Below are 22,080 nucleotides of genomic sequence, written 5' to 3'. Positions count from 1 at the left end.
AGATTAAGAAAGCAGTCCCATTATAATGGCATCAAAAAGAAGAAAGAAAAATGTTTAGTAATAAATTTAACCAAAGACGTTCAAAACTTGTACACTAAAAACTACAAAACATCATTAAAAGAAATTAAAGAAGACCTAGATAAAGAGGAAGACATCTGAACTTATGGATTGGAACACTTAATACTAAGATGGCGGTGCTCCCCAAAGTGATATACAGATTCAGTGCAATCCCTACTGAAATTCTAATCTCTTTTTTTGCAGAAATGGACAAGCTGATCCTAAACATTGAATGGAAATGCAAAGGACAAAGAATAGCCAAAACAATCTTGAAAAAGAACAAAGTTCTTTTCAAAACTTAGAATTCAAAACTCACTACAAAGCTACAGTAATAAAAATAGCATGGTACTGGAATAAGGATAGATGTAGATCAATGGAAAAGAATTGAGAGCTCAGAAAGAAATCCACATCTATGTCCATTGATTTAAGAAAATTTTTTTTAACATTGATACATCATTGAGAGACAGAGCATGATCATGGGCGGGGCAGAGAGAGAGGGAGACACAGAATCTGAAGCAGGCTCCAAGCTCTGATGGTCAGTACAGAGCCTAACGCAGGGCCCAAATTCACAAACCATGAGATCGTGACCTGAGCCAAAGTTGGATGCTCAACTGACTGAGCCACCCAGGCACCCCATGTGTCCATTGATTTTTGACAAGGGTACCAAGACCTTTTAATGGAGAAATAATAGTCTTTTTAACAAATGGTGCTGGGATCAACTAGATATCCACACACAAAGAATGAATATGGATCCCTACCTCACACCATATACAAAAAATAACTGTAAATAGATTAAAGACTTAAATGTAAAACCTAAAACTGAAATTCTTTGAAGAAAACATAGGTGTAAATCTTTGTGACCTTGAACTTGGCAGCAGTTTCTTATATATGATACCCAAAACACAACCAAAGGAAAAATAAATAAATTGAACTTCATTAAAATTGAAAACTTATATGTATTATTGAATGCTATTGGGTGACAAGACACCTCACGACTGAGAGAAAATATTTTTAAGTCATGTATCTTATAACAGTCTAATATTTAGAATATATAAAGAACTCTTGCAGTTCAAAAATATAAAGTACAAATGACCTAGGCTAAAATTTGGCAAATGATTTGAATAGACATTTCTTCAAAAAAGATTTGCATATGTCCAATAAGCACATGAAAATATGCTCAATAATTTTAGTCATCAGGGAAATGCAAATAAAAACCACAATAATACTATACTTATTAGGGTGACTTGACTTAACAAATCAGAAAATAGCAGGTGCTGCTGAGGTTGTGAAGAATTTGGCCCTCATACAGACATACCTTGGACATCCTCCAGGTTCAGTTTCAGACCACTGCAGTCAAGCAAATACCACAGTAGAGCAAGTCAGTGAATTTTTTGGTTTCCCAGTACATATAAGCTATGTTTTTGCTATACTGTAGTCTAAGTGTGCAATAACAGCATGTCTAAGGAAACAATGTATGTGCCTTAAGATACTTTATGCTAAAAATTGCTAACAATCATCTGAGGTTTCAATGAATTGTAATTACTGATTACAGATCACCATAACAAATATAATAGTAATGAAAAAGTTGAAATATTGCAAGAATTACTAAAGTGTAACACAGACATGATGAGAGCAAACACTGTTGGGAAAATGGCATAGATAGACTTGCTTAGCATAGAGTTGCCACAAACCTTCAATTTGTAAAAAACATGATATCTCTGAACTGCATTAAAATGAAGCATAGTCAAATGAGGTGTGCCTATATATTGCTGCTGGGAATGTAAAATTGTGCAGCTGTTGTGGAAAAAATGTTGGTAATTCATGTTAAATTTAGAGTTACCATATGACTTAGTAAATCCACTACTAGGTATATACCCAAGAGAAATAGAAATAGAAAAACTTAGATGTGAATGTTCATAGCACCATTATTCCTAATGGGTGGAAGGTGGAAACAAGCCAAATATCTATCAACTGATAAGTGAATAAGAAAATGTGTTTGTTTATGCATTTATTTAGTCATGAAAAAGAATGAGGTATAGATAACATGCTACCAGATGGATGAATCTTGAAAACATTAAGTAAAAGAATCCAGCTACAAAAGACCATTTTCTATATGATACTGTTTATTTGCAATGTCCAGAACTGGCCGATCCATAGAGACAGAAAGCAGATTAGTGGCTTCCAAGGGCTAGAAGAGGTGAGAATGGGGAGTGACTACTAATGGGTACTGGGTTTTTTTGGGGGGTGATGACAGTGTTCTGGAATTGGATAGATGCACAACTCTGTGCATGTACTAAAAGTGACTGAATTGTATAATTATAAATGGTAAATTTTATGATGTGTGAGTCATATCTCAAAAAAATGAGCAAAAAAAATTGCCAGTATTATATAAACTCTTCTAGAACAAAGAAAAAGAACTCTTTCAGTATAACCTTGATAACTGAAGGTTTCAGGAGAAAGGAAAATATAGACTACTTATGAGTACAGATGCACAAATTCTAAACCAAATATTGATATATTGGTCTGGTGATTCAAAAACTGGACAATACATCATAGTCAAGTTAGGTTCATTCCAGTACTACAATGTTGGTTTTAACGTTTGAGAATGAAATTTCTATTTGACAAATTAGATGAATAAAGATGAAAATCATATGATTATCCCAGTAGATATAAGAAAAATATTTGATGAAATTTAGCAAACTGAGAATAAAAGAGAACATCTTTACTAATGGAAAGAATCTTCCAAAAAACCCTATGTAAACATCATACTTAATGGTGAAATGTTGAGCACCTTCCTTCTGAAATTGGGAATAAGACAAAGTCTGCTATCTTTATTTCTATTCAGCATTGTCCTTAAAATCGTAGCCCACACAGGAAGACAAGAATAACATACAAAATATATAACACTTGGAGAGGAAATATGTCATTATTCACAGATGGCATATTCACATTTATGTATTTAGAAAATCCAGAAGAATCTAATGAGAAATTATTAGATGTATTGAGTGAGTTAAAGTTGCTGGATACAAATCAATAGCAACAGAAAATGAAAAAAATACTTAAACAACCAGTTTATTCTTAGGGCTAAAGTTAAAAATGTGCAAGACCTCTACACAGGAAATTATCATACATTTTGAGAGAAACTGAATAAGATATGAGTATATATAGGTATAAATAAGATATATATATCATAGACCAGAAAAGACAATATTATAAAATGTCGGTTTTCTTCTAGTTGATTTATAGAACCTATGCAATTACAATTAAAATTGTATTTTAATATTTTCTCCTGGGAAATCGACAATCTGATTTTAACTTATGTATGGAAATACAAAGGACTGGCATTACCCTGGCCACCCTGCAGTCAAAGATATAGTTGGATTTACTGTTTTTTGTTTTTGTTTTTTTTTAATTTTAGAGCTACAGCAGTGTAAGTTAGGTTGATATTGTTACAAGAATAGATAAACAGACCGGTATATCAGAGGAGAGACTCCATGCTCTAAAAGATGATGTTGGAGAATATCTTCCTGACCTGTGGTAGGAAAACAATTGCTTAAAATTGATGCAAATAGTATCAGTCTTAGATAAAAGAGTCAGAAGTTAGACTACCTTAAAATTAGGAATTTATGTTCATCAAAACATTCTTTTCCATTAGGAGAGTAAAAAGTCAAGTATATCTGTGCAACATGTATAACCAAAAAAAGCACATATCCAAAAGATGTTAGTAACTCCGTCCAATCAAAGAGAAAAAGACAAGAGTATTTAATAGGTACTTGGGTAGAGTCTTGAATAGGCACTTCACAAAATGAGGATGGCTAATAAGCATATGAAAAAGGGCTGAAAATCATTAATTATCTTAGAAAAACATCTTGAAACCAAAATGAAACCATTACACAGTCATCAACCAGAGTGGCTCAGGTTAAAGTTAAAGAAAATCCCTAGGAATTTACCCAAGGGATGCATAGGAGCACATGTACCCCAATGTTCATAGCAGCACTCTCAACATTAGCCAAAACATGGAAAGAGCCTAAGTGTCCATCAATGGATGAATGGATCAAGAAGATGTGGTTTATCTATACGATGGAATACTACATGGCAATGAGAAAGAATGAAATCTGGCCATGTGTAGCAACACGGATGGAAGCTTGAGGGTGTTATGCTGAGCGAAATAAGTCAGGCAGAGAAGGACAGATACCATATGTTTGCACGTATAGGAGGATGAGGAGGAACTTAACAGAGGACCATGGGGGAGAAGAAGAGGGGAATAGTGGGGGGAGAGAGAGAGGCAAACCATGAGAGACTCTTGAATGCTGAGAACAAACTGAGGACTGATGGGTGGGGGGGGAAGGGGGGAGATGGGCATGGAGGAGGACACTTGTGGGGATGAGCACTGGGTGTTATATGGAAACCAACTTGACAATAAACTATTTGTAAACAAAAAATAAATAAAGGGGAATTTGTTGGTTAAGAAAAAAAAAGTTAAAGAAAATCTCAAACAGATAATACCAAGTATAGTTGAAGGTGTGGAGTATGGAGGACTCATACACTGCTGGTGAGAGTAGCAACCACTTTGGAAAACAGTTTGGTGTTATATACAAGAGTAGTACATATGCTCACCTTGTGAGTCAGTATTTCCTCTCTTGGGCTTATTCTCAACAGAAATGCATACATACATGCAGAGGACATACATGAATAACAGCATATTATTTGGAAATCACCCCAATGTTCTTCAGCTGTAGTTTGGATAAATAAATATGCATGCAATGGAATACTGTTCAGTAGTGACCTTGGACTGTGGCAATAAATGAATTGCAGGTTCATCCTATAATATGGATGAACCTAGTAAACAAAAGTAAAAAAGAAGTCACAAAATGTTAATACTCTATGAATTCATTTGTAGGAATTTCAAAATCAGGTAAAATTAAATTATTAGAAGTCAAAGCACTGGTTGCCCCAGAGCAAGGACAGAGTAATGATTGGGAGGAGACACCAGGTAATTTCTAGAATCTAGTCCTGGGTGGATGGATGTATGGGTCTTTGCTTTGAAATGATGATCTGTATATACATTTATGAACTATAATGTTTATTAAACCTCATAATAAAAAAGATTTTAAAAATGTTCATTTGGTGGGTGCAGGGGGTCTTGGGAAAGAATGTCAATACCATCTCTTGGTCTTTAGACTCTTAACTTTACTAATTTCTTACCATACAGTGAGAATAAAAATAAGACCCAAAAAACTAAATCAGTAGGTTTTGCTACTTTCTCAATGAGAAGTATAATGTAAAAACTATTAATTCTTAAGTACTTCAGTCTAAAGTTTTTTCTTAAAAATTTTCAGTCTCAGAATGGACTTTAATCATTATTGTTTGTTTTAACTAGGAGGTGCTAATGATGCTGGATAACTATGTGAGAGATTTCAAAGCATTGATTGACTGGATTCAACTTCAGGAAAAGCTAGAGAAGACAGATGCTCAAAGCAGGTAATGAACTCTGGTCTTTATAGCAGCCAGCAATTTCAAAAGCAGTCATTGAAGTTGACAATGAATTTGACCTAAGCTTAATTTGAAATGTGTAAAAGTCTAGAAGTTGGGATCTGTATTTCTTATTCAGTTCAGTAATAGATATTTGTTGAGTACCTACTAGTGCAAGGCACTTTTATCCAGTACAGAGATTTAATTGATGGATATGATACATTTACTACTATCATGAATTTGTAGTCTGAGGGTGGAATAAAATAGAACTTATTATTACAAAAGAACTGTTGCAGGTGTTCAGAACAGGACAGGGTCATCTCTCTTGTAGGGGATAGATGAGGAAGGATTTCATGCAAGATGCAGAAGTGTTTAAAAGATATGATGGATTTTAATAAATGGTTGGCCTTTTATTTTATTTTTTAAAGTTTATTGAGAGTCTCTTTCTGAGAGAGAGAGAGACAGAGAGAATGAGCAGGGGAGGGGCAGAGAGAAGAAGAGAGAGAGACTCCCAATCCGTGCTGATAGTGTGGAGCCTGCCAAGGGGCTCAAGTCATGAAATCATGACCTGAGCTGAGATCAAGAGTGGGACCCTTTAACCAACTGAGCCACTGAGGCACAGTGGTTGGCCTTTTAGATGAAGAGAGAAAATTAAGACAGCTATTGAAATGCAGAGCATGTGTGAAGTGAAAGTAATATAGGGAAAATTATATTATTTTTCTTCTTTATTTATTTATTTTGAGAGAGAAATAGCGTGCAAGCAAGGTAGGGGCAGAGAGAGGAGAGAGAATCCCAAGCCAACACTGTGCTGTCAGCACAGAGCCCAGTGCGGGGCTCGGGCCCACGAACTGTGAGATTGTGACCTGAGCCAAAGTCTGATGCTTAACTGACTGAACCATCCAGTCACTCCATATTTCTTAATGTGGTATAGTACTCAATGAGTAAATTGATGATTTTTGATTAGGGGAGTAATGAGAGGTCGGTTACTTTAGAAATCTTCATTTTTTTTGGTTTCAAATTTTTACTTAAATTCCATTTAGTTAATGTATAGTATAATAGTTTGAGAAGTAGAATTTAGTGATTCATCACTTACATGTAATACCTAGTACGCATCACAACAGGTGCCCTTCTTAACACCCATCACCAATTTAACCCATCCCCTGCCTACGTTCCCTCCAGCAACCCTCTTAACTATAGAGTTAAGAGCCTGTTTTATGGTTTGTACCCTTAGCCTTCTTCCCTCCCCCCGCCCAAGTTAATCTGTTTTGAGAAACCTTCATTTGAAATCACCACACAACATCTGAGTCCTAAGTGCCAAGCTCTGGAACTATTGTAGTTAAGGAAACAGACACAGTCCCTGCCCTTAAGAAATATATAGTGTGTTCACAGAAAAGATTGATGTGAAATACTTATCAGTGCACAAAATTCATCAAAAAGAAATACATTATACTTGGGGAATATAAGAAAAAGCACCATCAACCAATTTGCTGAATCCAGGAAGCCTTCCCCAAGGAGGTCATATTTAAGTGAGACAGAAATATCAAATAGGAGTTAGCTTGACAATGAGAGAAGAAAAGTAAGCCCAGGTAGAGGTGATGGATATATGTGATATCCTGGAAGTACAAGAGAGCACAGGATAGTCAGAGAATTTAGAGTTTAGCAGGACTGCAATGGAGAGAACAAGGGGAAGAGTAGCATGAGATGAACCTAGAGATTGGGACCAGATTATGTAGGGCTCTGTAGACATGATACAAACTTTAGACTTTTTTAAGTAAGGAAGTGATATGTCAGATTTGTGATTTTAAAAATCTTTCTGGCTGCAGTGTGGAAGGTTAAAATGCAGCAGTATAGTTTGTAGATTATGGCTATTTAGACTAGAATAGTAGCAACAGGGAGAGTTGAGAGATACCTCCAGAGATAGATGATCAACTAGACTTAGTATTATTTTGGTTGTGTGCAAAGTCAGAAGAACAGTTTATTACTCAGTTAAGCGTATAAGTGAAAACTGAGCCCTTGTAAACTGGGCCAAGTCGCTTGAAGCTACAATGATACCTTTTTACCCAGAGAAAACAGGCCTAGGCTGCCTCTTACTCTTGGATATAACTGTGGTTCAGTTTTTGTAAGTGGAATCATCCAGTACAGAACATGTTTTTTGTCCTATCCTGTGGTATCAGTCCCACAAAGGAATGAGGAGAGTAAAGATATCCTAAGAGACAAGTCCAGGAAGGCTTGATCCCCAGGAAACCAAATCCAGGGAAACCATGATATGTTGATTCTTTAACATCATTGTTCCTCATGATGAAAAAAAAAATCTTTTTAATTCCAGTATAGTTAACATACAGTGTTATATTAGTTTCAGGTGTACAATATAGCGATTCAGCAATTCTGTGCATTACCCAGTGCTCATCAAGATAAGTGTACTCTTAATCCCCTTTGCCTATTTCGCCCACCTCGCCCCCACCTCTGGTGACCATTGTTTGTTCTCTGCAGTGAAGAGTCTTTTTTTGCTTTGTTTTGTTTTTTGTTTTTCCTCTTTGTTTTGTTTCTTAAATTCCACATGAGTGAAATCATATGATACTTGTCTTTCTCTGACTGACTGACTTCGTATCTCATAATGAAAATTTTTGATATGGTGTTTTGGGTGCTTGATTTACCCACACTCCCTGGGTCCGTCAAGCCTACTTGTTTGTGTTTGTACCAAACAGTTTCACACTTAACCCTGGATAAGAGGTGATTAGATTTGTGAGAGCGAGGGATGTGCATTCCTTCACTGGATTGATCCAAGTTAAGGGATCATCATGCTGATTTGGGATTGGTGGCTCTATTGTTTTTGTGAAGTAAACAGAAGAAAGCAGGTTTAAAGAAAATAGAAAAGATACACCCAGAGAATCAGGAAAATGAGAAATCATGTGGTGTTGAAAGCTTAAGAGTGTTGCTTTAAAGCCTCTCTCTTCTTGGTCTTTATCCTCATGAGTCTTGATTTTAGTTTTTTTTTCCCCTGTTGGATGTCCTTGACCTTGTACACTCTGTATCCTTCCAATAAATCTTTCTTTTTTTAAAATTTCTTTTTAAAATTTATTTATTTTTAATAAAATTTATTGTCAAATTGGCTGAAATACAGTATGTATTCTCATTATTCATTGCTTACATACAGTGCCCAGTGCTCATCCCAGCAAGTGCCTATCACCCACTTTCCCCTCTCTCCCACCCCTCTATCAAACCTCAGTTTGTTCTCTGTATTTAAAAATCTCTTATGGTTTGCCTCTCTCTGTTTTTATTTTATTTTTCTTTCCCTTCCTTATATTCACCTTATTTTGCCTAGCATAATATACTCTTGTTCCATCCACATTGTTGCAAATGGCAAGATGTCATCCTTTTTGATCATTGAGTAATATTCCATTGTACAATAAAACCTTGGTTTGTGAGCATAATTTATTACAGAAACATGCTTGTAATCCAAAGCACTTGTATATCAAAGCAAATTTCCCTCTAAGAAATAATGGAAATTCAGATGATTCATTTCACAGCCCAAAAATATTCATATAAAAATGATTATAATACTATAATATAATACAAAATAATAAAGAAAATACAAAATATAAAGAAAAATAACTAAATTAACCTGCACTTACCTTTGAAAACCTTTGTGGCTAGTGTGAGAAAGACAAGAAAGAGGAGGGTTATTGTATAGGACGACTTTCACTATCACTAATGGAATCACTGCTATCTGTTGGCTCAGTGGAATCTTTTTCTTTTCATGCAACTTTAACAAGGAACCTATCCAATGATGCTTGCTTTTGCCTCCTTTTGAGGGTTTCACGGAAATGTGGCATTACATTGCTGTTAAACAGATTCATTGCTCGCACTGCTACAGCCTTATTCCGGTGGTGCTTTTCTCCAAAACTTTGCATGGTTTCCCACATTTTACACATCTTTTTAAAAAAAATCTGTTTTAATGTTTTTATTCATTTCTGAGAGAGAGAGAGAGAGAGGAAGAGAGGAAGAGAGGGAGAGAGGGAGAGACAGTGTAAGCAGTGGAGGGTCAGAGAGAGAGGGAGACACAGAAACTAGGCTCCAGACTCTGAGCTAGCTGTCAGCACAGAGCTCAATGTGGGGCCCAAACCCACGAACCGCGAGATCATGACCTGAGCTGAAGTCGGACGCTTAACCGACTGAGCCACCCAGGCGCCCATTTACATGTCTTCTTAATCTCATTTGAAGTGAGGGATTCTTTTTTTTTTCCCTTCCTCTTCTGCAGACGTAGACTTACAAAATCTTGCAATTTTGGCCACTTCCATACCTTGTTCGTACTTCTTGATGATTTCCTTCTTAACTTCCATCATAATCATCTCCTCCTTCTTACTGCCTTTCTTTCCAACCTTTTTCTGCATGGCAGCCATTGTATATCCTTGCACGGATGTTAATGACAGTACAGTATTAATAAACTCTTGTCATACACTGTATTTAATGTAACTGGCAATAAGGCAGCAGAGGAAAGAGTCTATATCTGCAGGCAGCCTGACCTAGAATGAAGCAAAGCATTCCTAAGGTTACTCTTGTATGGAAAAACAGAGGACTGTCCATAGGTGCTTTGAAGTGACAAAAAATACACTAGTACTAGTTGTGGGCACCTTCCAGTGTTCTGAAAAATCACTGATTTCTGCCACACACTGAGACTGAGCATCCAAGCATGGGAGATAATCACCCACAATCCTACAGTAGGAGACAGAGAGAGAACCAGTTGGGATCATGTGACATACGGCATCCTATAATACTTGTATTGCAAAACTTTGCTTGTTTATCAAGTTAAAATTTATTAGAAATGTTTGCTCATCTTGTGGAACACTCACAGAACAAGTTACTCAAAATCCAAGATTTTACTATATATATACACCACACCTTCTTTATCCATTCATAAATCAATGGCCATGTGGGTTCTTTCCATAATTTGGCTATTGTTGATAGCACTACTATCAACATGAGGGTGCATATGTTCCTTCAAAGCAGCATTTTTGTATCCTGTGGATAAATACCTAGTAGTCCAATTGTGGGGTCATAGAGTAGTTCTATTTTTAATTTTTGAGGAACCTCTATACTGTTTTCCAGAGTGGCTCCACCAGTTTGCATTCCCACTAGCATTGTAAAAGTGCTTCCCTTTCTCTGCCTCCTCGCCAACATCTGTTGTTTCCTGAGTTTTAGCCATTTTGACAGGTGTGAGGTGGTATTTCTTTGTGGTTTTGATTTTCCTGATGATGAGTGCTTTGAGCATATTTTCATGTGTCAGTTGGCCATCTGATGCCTTCTTTTGAAAAGTGTCTTTTTATGTCTCTTACCCAATTTCTTCACTGGTTTCTCTGTTTTTGGGGTGTTAGGTTTGGTAAGTTCTTTATAGGTTTTTGATACTAACACTTTATCTGATATGTCATTTGCAGATAGCTTCTCTCATTCCATCAGTTGCCTTTTAGTTTTGTTGATTGTTTCCTTCTCTGTGCAGAAAGAAGCTTTTTATCTTGTTGAGGTCCCAATAGTTCATGTTTGCTTTTGTTTCTCTTGCCTCTGGAAACATGTCTAGTAAGAAGTTGCTATGGCTGAGGTCAAAGAGGTTGTTGCCTGTTTTCTCTAGCATTTTGATGGTTTCCTGTCTTACATTTAGCTCTTTCATCCTTTTTGAGTTTATTTTTGTGTATGGTGTAAGAAAGTGGTCCAGGTTCATTTTTCTGCATGTCGCTGTTTAGTTTTTCCAACACCATTTGCTGACGAGACTGTCTTTTTTCCATTGGATATTCTTTCCTGCTTTGTTGAAGATTAGTTGGCCTTACAATTGTGGGTCCATTTCTGGGTTCTCTATTTTGTTCCATTGATCTATGTGTCTGTTTCTGTACCAGTACCATACTGTCTTCATGATTCCAGCTTAGAAATACAGCTTGAAGTCTGGAATTGTGATGCCTCCAACTTTGGTTTTCTTTTTCAACATTACTTTGGCTCTTCAGGGTCTTTTCTGGTTCCATATGCAATTTAGAATTGTTTGTTCTAGCTCTGTGAAGAATATTGGTATTATTTTGATAGGGGTTGCATTGAATGTGTAGATTGCTTTCAGTAGTATCGACATTTTAAGAATATTTGTTCTCCAATCCATGAGCATGGAATGTTTTTCCATTTCATGTCTTCTTCAGTTTCTTTCATAAGCTCTTTACAGTTTTCAGCATACAGATCTTTTACCTCTTTGGTTAGGTTTATTCATAGGTATTTTATGATTTTTGGTGCAATTGTGAAGGGGATTGATTCCTTGATTTCTCTTTCTGTTGCTTCATAATGGTGTATAGAAATGCAACCGATTTCTGTACATTGGTTTTGTATCCTGTGACTTTGCTGAATTCTAATTCTAGTAGTTTTTTGGTTGACTCTTTTGCATTTTCCATGTAGAGCATTACTGGGACATCTTTTATCTGAACCGGTTATCAGTGTATCTACTCTTTGCTTCTTTTAGATATAGAAAGCAACCTTAAATTACCTGTAGGTGGCATTATCCATTTTCTATTCCTCAAATCATGCATCAAAATTCATTTCACCTAGACTTGAGCTTTAAATGTAAAAACTGAAATATTTATATATTTTTATTTTGGAGAACTCCATAAGACAAAAGCAGAAACCACAAAGGAAAGTATTAATAAGCTTGATTTAATAGAAATAAAATACACCTTTCTACATTAAAAAAAACAAAAATCAAATTAAAATTTAAATAATTCTGTCATCTGTGTCAATGGATTTGTAGTCATAATAGTAATAATAACAGTAGTAGTAGTAAATGATTTCGGATTAAGTAGAAAATGATGTAAATCCCAGTGGAAAAAAAATGACAAAAGATACCAACATGCAAATCCTAAAAGACATTTAAATAGCTGATAAAAAAAGTCCAGCTTCACTAGTAGTGATAATAAAAATAAATAATTTCAAAACAAAAATATTTTGCTAAGGAATTTTTAAAAATAAACACTATTACTAAAATTTCTGTAAGAAAAAGAACTTGTCACAGACTGAAACTCTAGCACAGAAGTCGGCAAACTTTTCCTGTAAAGTGCCACGCAGTAATTATTGTAGACTTTGCAAGCAATGCTGTCTCTTTCACAAGCCATTGACATTTTAAAAATAAGATTCTGTTGACAAGGTTCAAGGGAAATTGGCACTTTTTATCTGGTTGAAGTATAATTTGGTAGAACCTTTCTGAAAGGTGATTTGACAATAAATTGTCAGAAGCTTTCGACTTTATTTGGATAATCTTTTATCTGAATTTTCTTGTTTTCTAACAACAAATATCACTTTTTAATGTGAGGAGAAAATCACAACCACTAGATTGAATGCAGAGTAAGAGAGAAGGAGATTCTGGGGAGTTATGGAGGTTCCCACCGAGGGCATTAGAATAGAGAAAACACTGCTTGAGAAAAACATTTTAGTAAAATTGTGCATCCTGTCAAGGTTTTGGGGCCGGTGAAGAAGAAGTTAGCTTTCCCAGCAAAAAGCAAGGGAATGTTTATGTTCCCACTCCCATGTAGAGAAAAGGAGACTTCATATTTTTCTGCGTATTCTTTATTTAACCCTCCCAACTGTTTTTCTGTCTTGATCTCTGTTCTACACACTTAGTTTTCCAGGGCATCATACACCAGTTGAGTTGTAGAAGTAGGCTGGATTAGTACCATTGTCTTTTTAATGTGTTTTTAGCTGGGTATATGGAGACTTTTAAAATGTAAGTAGTGTATCTCATATCTTTGTAACCTCAAAGCCCTTTTTAGATGTTGCTCTGTTGCACTGGGTGGGAAATCCTGGACCATGCGTCATCTGTGTTGCTTATTGGTAATATGGTAACTTGCCAGTAAATAGAACTCTAGGGGAAAATTGTGACCTAATTATGTATTCACCCAGTAACAACCAGAGAAAAAATTAAAAATTTCTCTTTTTCCTCTGTTAATTTAATCTGTTTTATGTCTTGAATTGACAGACCAACTTCTTTGGCCTGGGAAGTAAAAAAGATGTCTCCAGGACGTCATGTGATTCCAAGTCCATCAACAGATAGAATAAATGTAACATCAAATGCTCGAAGAAGCTTAAATTTTGGGTGAGACAAACTCAAAAAAGCCAACTAAGGCTTGTATTACAGTAAATTATTTTCTGTGGTAATATAGTATTATACAACTGATATTCCACTTAAAAAATCCATGTATATGTTTGTGTATATGTTTGAAATTGTTTGAGTCAAAAATTTAAAAAAATCCAGGACAGTAGAGTTTAACTTCTAGAAAATGTAATATATTCAAATATAATTAGGATCCAAAAGTTAAAACTCATAAACATATTTCATGCTAAATGCTTCATAACATGAACTGTCAATTTCTTTACAACAGATGATCTAAATGTATATCATAAACTGTTACTGTCATGAAAATGACATCTTGATGCATTGTAATCCCATCATTGCAGTTTTATAATTATTATTTTATACATTTATATTTTAAATCAGTAGAAAATAATTTATAAAGAAAAAAGACATTTATTTTTTGTATTTATTACCTATGTAGTAACTTTTATTAGTGCTCTTTATATCTTCATGTGGATTCACGATCCTGTGTATTGTTCTTTCATTTTGGCTGGAAGGACCCCCTTTAGTATGACTTGTTGGGCAGGTCTGCTACTGACAGTTTTTCTCGGTTTTTATTTTTGAGACTATATTAAAATGTCCTTTAGTTTTGGAAGGATAGTTTTGTAGTGCATAGAATTCTTGGTTGAAAGTCTTTTTCTTTCAGGACTTTGAATATGTCCTTTGATAGTGTCTATTACCAATAGATTGACAAATTAATGTACATTTATATTATTAAAAAATAGGAGTTTTACATTAAGATGTTTAAGTTATATATGTATATTTTTAGGGGTCCCCATTTAACCGAAATTTTCTTTTAAACTGAAATAATGAGAGCTTTTATATCATCCCTGTTGCCATAAATATATTAAATTAATGAAGTATTAGACCAACATAAATTTTTAAATTATATTTGACTTAAATTGCTGTTTATGGTACTCTGTATATGTGGAAACACACACACACACAATTTATTTAAAATTTAAATATATTAAGCATAAATTTAAAATTTTACCTTTTTTTGGGAAAAGTTAAGCAGTTTTGGGATGCCTGGGTGGCTCAGTCAGTTAAATGTCTGGCTTTCACTCAGGTAAATGATCTCTTGGTTCGTGAGTTCAAGCCCTGCGTCAGGCTCTGTGCTGATAGCTTGGAACCTGGAGTCTGCTTGGGATTCTCTTTTTCCCTCCCTCTCTTTCTCTACCCCTCCCCTGCTCTTGTTCTCTCTCTCTCTCTCTCTCAAAAAATAAATATTAAAAAAAAATAGTTTTGAAATATGTTAAATTTATTTAAATAAACATGATGTAAATAACAGTGATATACAAGTGACATTTATATAACCAAATCAGTGGGGAGTAAAATGTTGCACTGCCTTTTTTTTTCTTTTTCTGCAGATATAGGGGGGAGAGAGAGTATGTAAGTAGGGGAGGGACAGAGAGAGAGGGAGGGAGAGAATCTTAAGAAGGCCCAATGCTCAGTGTGGAGCCCAATGCAGGGCTCAGTGTCACCACTGTAGGATCATGACCTGAGCCAAAATCAAGAGGTGATACTTACCTGACTGAGTACCCAGGTGCCCCTACACTGCTTTGAAAAAAATTTTTTTTAATGTTTTGTTTATTTCTGGGAGAGAGAGAGAGAGACAACATGAGCAGGGGAGGTTCAAAGAGAGAAGGAGATACAGAATCTGAAGCAGGCTCCAGGCTCCAAGCTGTCCACATAGAACCCGACGCAGGGCTTGAACCCATGAACCATGAGGTCTTGACCTGAGCCAAAGCCGGATGCTTAACCGACTGAGCCACCTAGACGCCCCCCTACACTGCTTTTTTATTTGGAAACATTTCAGGTCCCCCCCCCCTTTTTTTTATCATGCATATTCCATTTCTTTTTATTGACTGCATAATATTTCATAGTATATATTTTTTCACTTTTTAAAGTTTTTTTCAAATTTTTTATTTTGTATAATGTAAATATTTAATATGGAAGTATTAAATACCACACTACTGCACAAGTAATGGGGCAAATAAGAAATCAAATGGGAAATCAAAATATGTCTTGAAAGAAAAAGAAAATACAGTATTCCAAAACCTATGGGATGCAGCAAGAGCAGATGTTAGAGTAAAATTTATGCTATAAATGCTTGTATTAAGAAAAAAAAGTTGAACTAAACAACATTACACCACAAGGAACTAGAAAAAGAAGAAATTTAGACAAAATTTAGTAGAGGAAGGAAATAACACAGAAAAATCAGAAATAAACAGAGACTAGAATAATATTATATATCTAAAATACAAAAATTTTAACTTCCATATTTGATTTATTAATGCAGACTTTTCTCCATAGGGCTTCATCTGGTACAGTGGCTGCTCCCCGTCTGGCTCCCGCAGGTGTCAGTTGGGCTGACAAGGTGAAGGCTCATCATACAGGCTCTCCTGCTTCTTCAGATGTGTTGCCTTCCCAGTCTTGTCCACCAGTGACAGTGCAGAAGACTTCCCGCAAAAATGGCAAGTGACACTGAATCAACCTTTTAATGTGGTAAACAAGTGGAAGGCTATGGAGTTTTATTTATTTTATTTGAAACTGGTGCTAATAGTGTTGCATATTTACCTTTTTGTATCATTTAGGTCATATTAATTTGCCTTAAAATAATAAAATAATCTTAAAAACTGTATGAAAGCTTTTGCAGATCATTCAAGTCTCAAGTTTACCCTGTGTAAACTTGAAGGAGAATGATTCTTTAAAAAAATTTTTTTTAAATTTAATGTTTATTTATTTTGAGGGAGAGAGAGAGACAGAGTGTGAACAGGGGAGGGGCAGAGAGAGAGGGAGACACAGAATCTGAAGCAGGATCCAGGCTCTGAGCTATAAGCACAGAGCCCAACGTGAGGCCTGAACTCACGAACCGAGAGATTATGACCTGAGCCAAAGTTAGATGCTTAACCAGCTGAGCCACCCAGCCCCCTTCCCTCCCAATTTTTTTTTAATGTTTATTTTTGAGAGAGAGAGAGAGAGAGACTGAGTGCGAGTGGGGGAGGGGTGGAGAGAGACAGAGACACAGAATCCCAAACAGACTCCAGGCTCTGAGCTGTCAGCGCAGAATCCAACACAGGGCTCTAACTCACCAGCCATGAGATCATGACCTGAGCCAAACTCAAGACACTTAACTGACTGAGCCACCCATGCACTCTGAAGGAGAGTGATTATTTGTCAATTCATTTGTAAGATCCTTTATAACTCTTTTGATTTAAATTGAAAAAAAAATGACTACTAGTTTATTCTCTAGGCAGTATACACTTTTAAGTAGCATGTCACTACTTCATTTCATTAATATTTGAATACTGTTTTGTTACTAAAATGATATTATCTTTGTTTACACACTTGTTTTCTGTACCATCAGAATAATTAAGGAGCACAAATAAATATAAGGACTGTTATTCCAAGGTGCTGTTTATCCCATAAGAATTTCATAGACTTTGACAACAGTGGTTTTTATACTTTATCATGCAAAACCTATAATATACTCTGCAGAAACAAAGGTCATAGGAAGTTATTTTAAGAAGAGACTAGAGTCAGCCTTGATTTGGGAAGATCACTGTTAATACAGTGGGGAGGATAGGTACCACGAGGGACGACTGGAGACTAGAGAGTAAGATTTTAATTAATTTATTTATAAACTTTTTATTTATTTTGAGAGAGAGAGAGAGAGAATACATGTGTGCTTGAGTGTGGAAGGTGCAGAGAGACAGGGAGAGAGAGAATCTCAAGCAGCTCTATGTCGATGCAAGGCTCGATTTCATAAACCGTGAGATTGTGATCTGAGCCGAGATCAAGAGTCAGACACTTAACCAACTGAACCACCCAGGTACCCCTGGGATTGAGATTCTTATTAATCAAAAAGAGAAGTAATGAAAATGAGAAACATGGGGCGCCTGGGTGGTTTAGTCGGTTAAGCGTCCGACTTTCACTTAGGTCATGATCTCGCGGTTCGTGGGTTCGAGCCCCGCGTCCGGCTCTGTGCTGACTGCCAGCTCAGAGCCTGGAGCCTGTTTCAGTCTGTGACTCCCTCTCTCTCTGACCCTCCCCTGCTCACGCTGTCTCTCTCTCTCTCTCTCTCCTAGAAATAAACAAAGCATTAAAAAAAAATTAAAAAAGAAAAAAGAAAAAAAAAAAAAGAAAATGAGAAACATATCAGATCTAACCGGAATCTATTTTGGAACACAGATCATCTTCTCTCTTTTAACTGAAAGTTGTCTGAACTTAAAATATAAAAAATAAAAACTGGTTTTCTAATGTAAAAAAAAAAGAATTTCCTTCATAAAGCATTTTATATAGAAATCCAGAGTGAATTTCTCATTTTAAACATTTACTAAATTTAAATTGTGCTAAACTTCTGATAGAGATGTGTTTCCACATAACTATATATATGTACACATATAAATACATACAAATGTAATTGATATCAATAGTAATATTTTGAGCTTTACCTATGAAATTAATTTCATTTTTGGTCCAATAATTCATCTTTATAATAATACTAATCTGTTTATCAGAACCTTGAATCCGTCTGAGGTAAGGAATATAATCCTGGGTAGGACTTGGATTTGGTAGTGGAATGGTCAGAACTGCCCCTAACCCATACAGGATGCCTTGGTACAGTTTTGAAAGGGAATTTCAGTGGACACAGTCATACACCAATAAACTTGGCTTGGTAAGTGGAGCCCGGCAGGATTTCAGCTCTTGCTCATGGTCTCAGCCAGGTGCCCTTTTGCAGGGCATAACTGCATGTAAGTGACAGTCCTGGAAGGGGCTGATCAGTGGTAGTGTGGGCAGAAAGTGGTGATTAGGCCATCTTGTACTGATTTACTCTTGTCTGAAAACAATTGATTCAATATCTCTGGTTGAGTTTGGTCAGATAGGGGGTCCATTCTGCTTCTTCTAGCCACTTCTGTTGATCTGGTTGAAGAGGGAGATTTCCTTAAAATGGAAGATCATTTTCATGTTGAGGTGTATACATGGCTATGCAGCATCCAAGTGTTTTTTCAAGGCCTAATCTTAAGAAATAACCTAGTGTTTGTTCGTGATTCCTAAAGATTATGCTGTAAAGTTGGCTGTAGGTGAGCTGTGTAATTTCTCTCTTTTAAGTGTCCTTAATCTTGAAGCACAAATCATAAGAAAGGCCTGTTCTAAAACTACCAAGACGAATTCATCATTAGAGTGGGAGATCAAACCATTGCTCTCGGAGCCCTTGTCTTGACTGCCTTTAACCCTGGGGTAGTATGGAGAGTCTGAAGGAAAAAGAGAGGAGCCAGTGGACAATCTTTAGGCCATGCTCTCACCCTAGGCTTGCGGGCCAGAGGCCCAGGGTGTGGATTCCTCCAGCCGTCCCCTTGGCGAGGTCTGCATCCACCAGGCTGGCACTGAGGGTTCTGCCAGATCCTCCTGCTCTATCTGTTGCTTCAGGGCAGCTACGAGGCCACTGGGCCCAGGGACATGCTCACACCTGGGCTGCCCCTCCCCCAACCTCAAGTTAAGTTTTTATGTATCTATAGAGGCTTGGATTTTAGAATGATACTAAGTCATCATGAATTTGAGAATACTGCCTTCTGCTTTCTGTAATGAAAGATCCCTTCGGAGCTTCTTAGTTCAGAAAGAAATGTTTTATTGGACATAGCAAAGGCATTGCCATCTTTATATTATGGATATTCTTTTTTCCATTTTGGTCTCAGTTAAGTTGTGTTGATTTATTTCAAATAATACTTCTTACCCAGTATGTTGCCTTTGGTTTCCTATACAAACTGAGTGACAGTAGTAGAAAATTGAGAGTAGTCATGATTTCTTTCTTCTAGGAGGAGGTAGGAAAATGTGGAATCATCAAGTTTAGTTTTTGTATTGTGAAAGAGTCTGAGAAAAATGTGTTAAATCATAATTGCAAAAAATACCTTAAAAGAATCATGATATTGGCATATATGATGGTTTTGTTTAAATCGTTGCTCTCAGATTATTTATGCATGTGACTCATTTGGTTGAGATGAAATGATGGATCTTGATTATAACTAGGCTTAAAAGTATCCATGTTATTGGGGCGCCTGGGTGGCTTAGTCGGTTAAGCGTCCGACTTTCGCTTAGGTCATGATCTCGCAGTTCGTGGGTTCGAGCCCCGCGTCGGGCTCTGTGCTGACTGCCAGCTCAGAGCCTGGAGCCTGTTTCAGTCTGTGACTCCCTCTCTCTCTGACCCTCCCCTGCTCACGCTGTCTCTCTCTCTCTCTCCTAGAAATAAATAAAACATTAAAAAAAAATTAAAAAAAAAAAAGTATCCATGTTCATATATAAGCAAATTTTGGTTTAGACTGCTTTGGTCTCTGGGTATGGTTTTTTTTTTTTAATGTTTTATTTATTTCTGAGAGAGAGAGAGAGCATGAGGAGGGGAGGGTCAGAGAGAGAGGGAGACAAAATTGGAAGCAGGCTCCAGGCTCTGAGCTGTCAGCACAGAGCCCAATGTGGGACTCGAACCCCCATACCATGAGATCGTGACCTGAGCCGAAGTCAGATGCTTAACTGACTAAGCCAACCAGGTGCCCCAGGGTTTGGGGTTTTGATGCACTTTTATGAAAGTGAGTTATGGTGTTTATCTTAAGTAATTTATAAAGCAGTAACTATAGAATTGAAATTTGTAATGACAGCCTAGAAAAATGATTTTTGTTAAAGGTGACAGAGTGCAAACATTTACTTTCCTCTTTCCCTAAACTCAACCAAAATGATATAAAAAGATTTAATGTTTATTTATTTTTGAAAGGGAGTGCTTGAGCGAGAAAGGGGCAAAAAGAGAGAGACACAGAATTGGAAGCAGCTGTGCTGACAGCTCAGAGCCTGATGCAGGGTTCAAACTCATGAACTGTGAGATCATGACCTGAGCCAAAGTCACATGCTTAACCGACTGAGCCACCTAGGTGCACCTAAAAGAATTTAAAAATAGGACTTAAGGGGAAAGGGATAGGAGAAGAGTTATGAACAAATTTTTGGAAGCTGGAAAGTAGAAAGACATTTTCTACTTTCAAATGTCAGTGGTGACATTTGAGTGAATTTGCTGAATCCTAGACCCAGAGGGTGGGCAAAATTGTAAAGCAATACAGTTTGCTTCACAGAACTCCCCCAAAAATAAGAAATTGGGAGCAGATGTCTCTGGAAGTGCAAGTAAAGGTAGGGGTTGTATGTTAATTATCCCAAATTCTCCCCACTTGCCCTGAACTATGAGTATTAGGATGACTGTATCTCCCTCACCAGCAGGATATTGGAGATTTATTCTGTATAGAATTAAAAAACATGGTCTCCTACTAAGGGATACAAGGCAGATACAAACGTTGGGAGTGCTATATTGATAACAAGGAGATTAAGTGAAAGACTATAAAGATAATGTTGAGATGCCTCATCCTTGCATTTTCTTCAAGCCTTCTCTCTCCCACTGAACTGCCAGGTTCAAGAGAATCCACACCTGAGGAACAATCCAGATTCAGTGTCGATCATGAGATACTGGTCTTGACATTGATATGTAATTGGATGAGTGTCTGGTAGTCCTAGGAGACTTTGGAAATCTGAAGTCAGATTGTGGACTATGGTAGAAAATTTGCAAAGATGGGTGCCAGGAATTTCTTCCATTCCTGTGTATTCATGCCACTCCCACTGTCAAGTGGTAGAGTCTGTCTCCCCTCCTCATGAATCTTTAGTTTGCTCTGCGACTTGATATGTGATCAATAGGATGTGACTGGAGTGATCTGTAAGTTCCCAGCCTAGCCTGTACAAGGCCTTTCACTTACCATTTTCTCCTTGTTGGAAGCCGGCTGCCATGTAAGGAAGCCCAGGATAGACCGTTGAATAATGAGAAACTATGTGAAGAGAAAAAGGCCATGAGGAGAAGTAGTTATCTCAGCCACCAACAGGTACCAAGACTTCAGGGATATGGTGAAGCCATCATGAACATTCTGGCCTTATTTTAACCACTCTAACTGATATCATGTGGAGATGAGAGGAGACCTCCCTCCACTGAACACTCCTCAGATTTCTGATTCAAAGAATTGCATGGAAATAACATGGTTAGTGTTTTAAGATGCGAGTCTTGGGGCTTGTAATATAAAAATAGATAATAGGAATATCCAATATTTGAATAATATGAGTTTTAGAAAGAGAGAGAAAGAAATCATGAGATTATTAAAGGATATTTACTTCAACAGAGGATATGTTTCTTCTTCAAGTATAATTATATAGAAGTATAATTGCTTCTGCTAAACTATAACTAGAAGCCACAAGAAAATTGAACAGTATCTTCAAAATTCTGAAGGAAAATGATTTTTTTAATGTATATTTATTTTGAGAGAGAGAAAGAGAGCACAGGCAGGGGAGGAGTAGAGATAGACAGGGAGAGAAAGAATCCCAAG

General features: G+C 36.6%; 1 protein-coding gene across 3 annotated transcripts in view; it reads left to right on the top strand.

Moving 5' to 3' along the window:
- SCAPER (S-phase cyclin A associated protein in the ER) overlaps positions 1 to 22,080 on the top strand; it is a 514,984-nt gene that overhangs the window by 98,200 nt on the left and 394,704 nt on the right. For all 3 annotated transcript variants that reach the window (XM_039238174.1, XM_039238172.1, XM_039238173.1), the window contains 3 exons: positions 5,438 to 5,538; positions 13,523 to 13,639; positions 15,995 to 16,155. In XM_039238174.1, coding sequence (XP_039094105.1) covers positions 5,438 to 5,538; positions 13,523 to 13,639; positions 15,995 to 16,155 — 379 coding nt within the window. The remainder of the gene's footprint in view (positions 1 to 5,437; positions 5,539 to 13,522; positions 13,640 to 15,994; positions 16,156 to 22,080) is intronic.

Source organism: Hyaena hyaena, unplaced genomic scaffold (genome assembly GCF_003009895.1).
Source record: "Hyaena hyaena isolate Hyena2069 unplaced genomic scaffold, ASM300989v1 scaffold_137, whole genome shotgun sequence".
Lineage (NCBI taxonomy): Eukaryota > Metazoa > Chordata > Mammalia > Carnivora > Hyaenidae > Hyaena > Hyaena hyaena.
The sequence above is the reverse complement of the archived record's forward strand: the minus strand, read 5'-3'. Positions and strand labels throughout refer to the sequence as shown.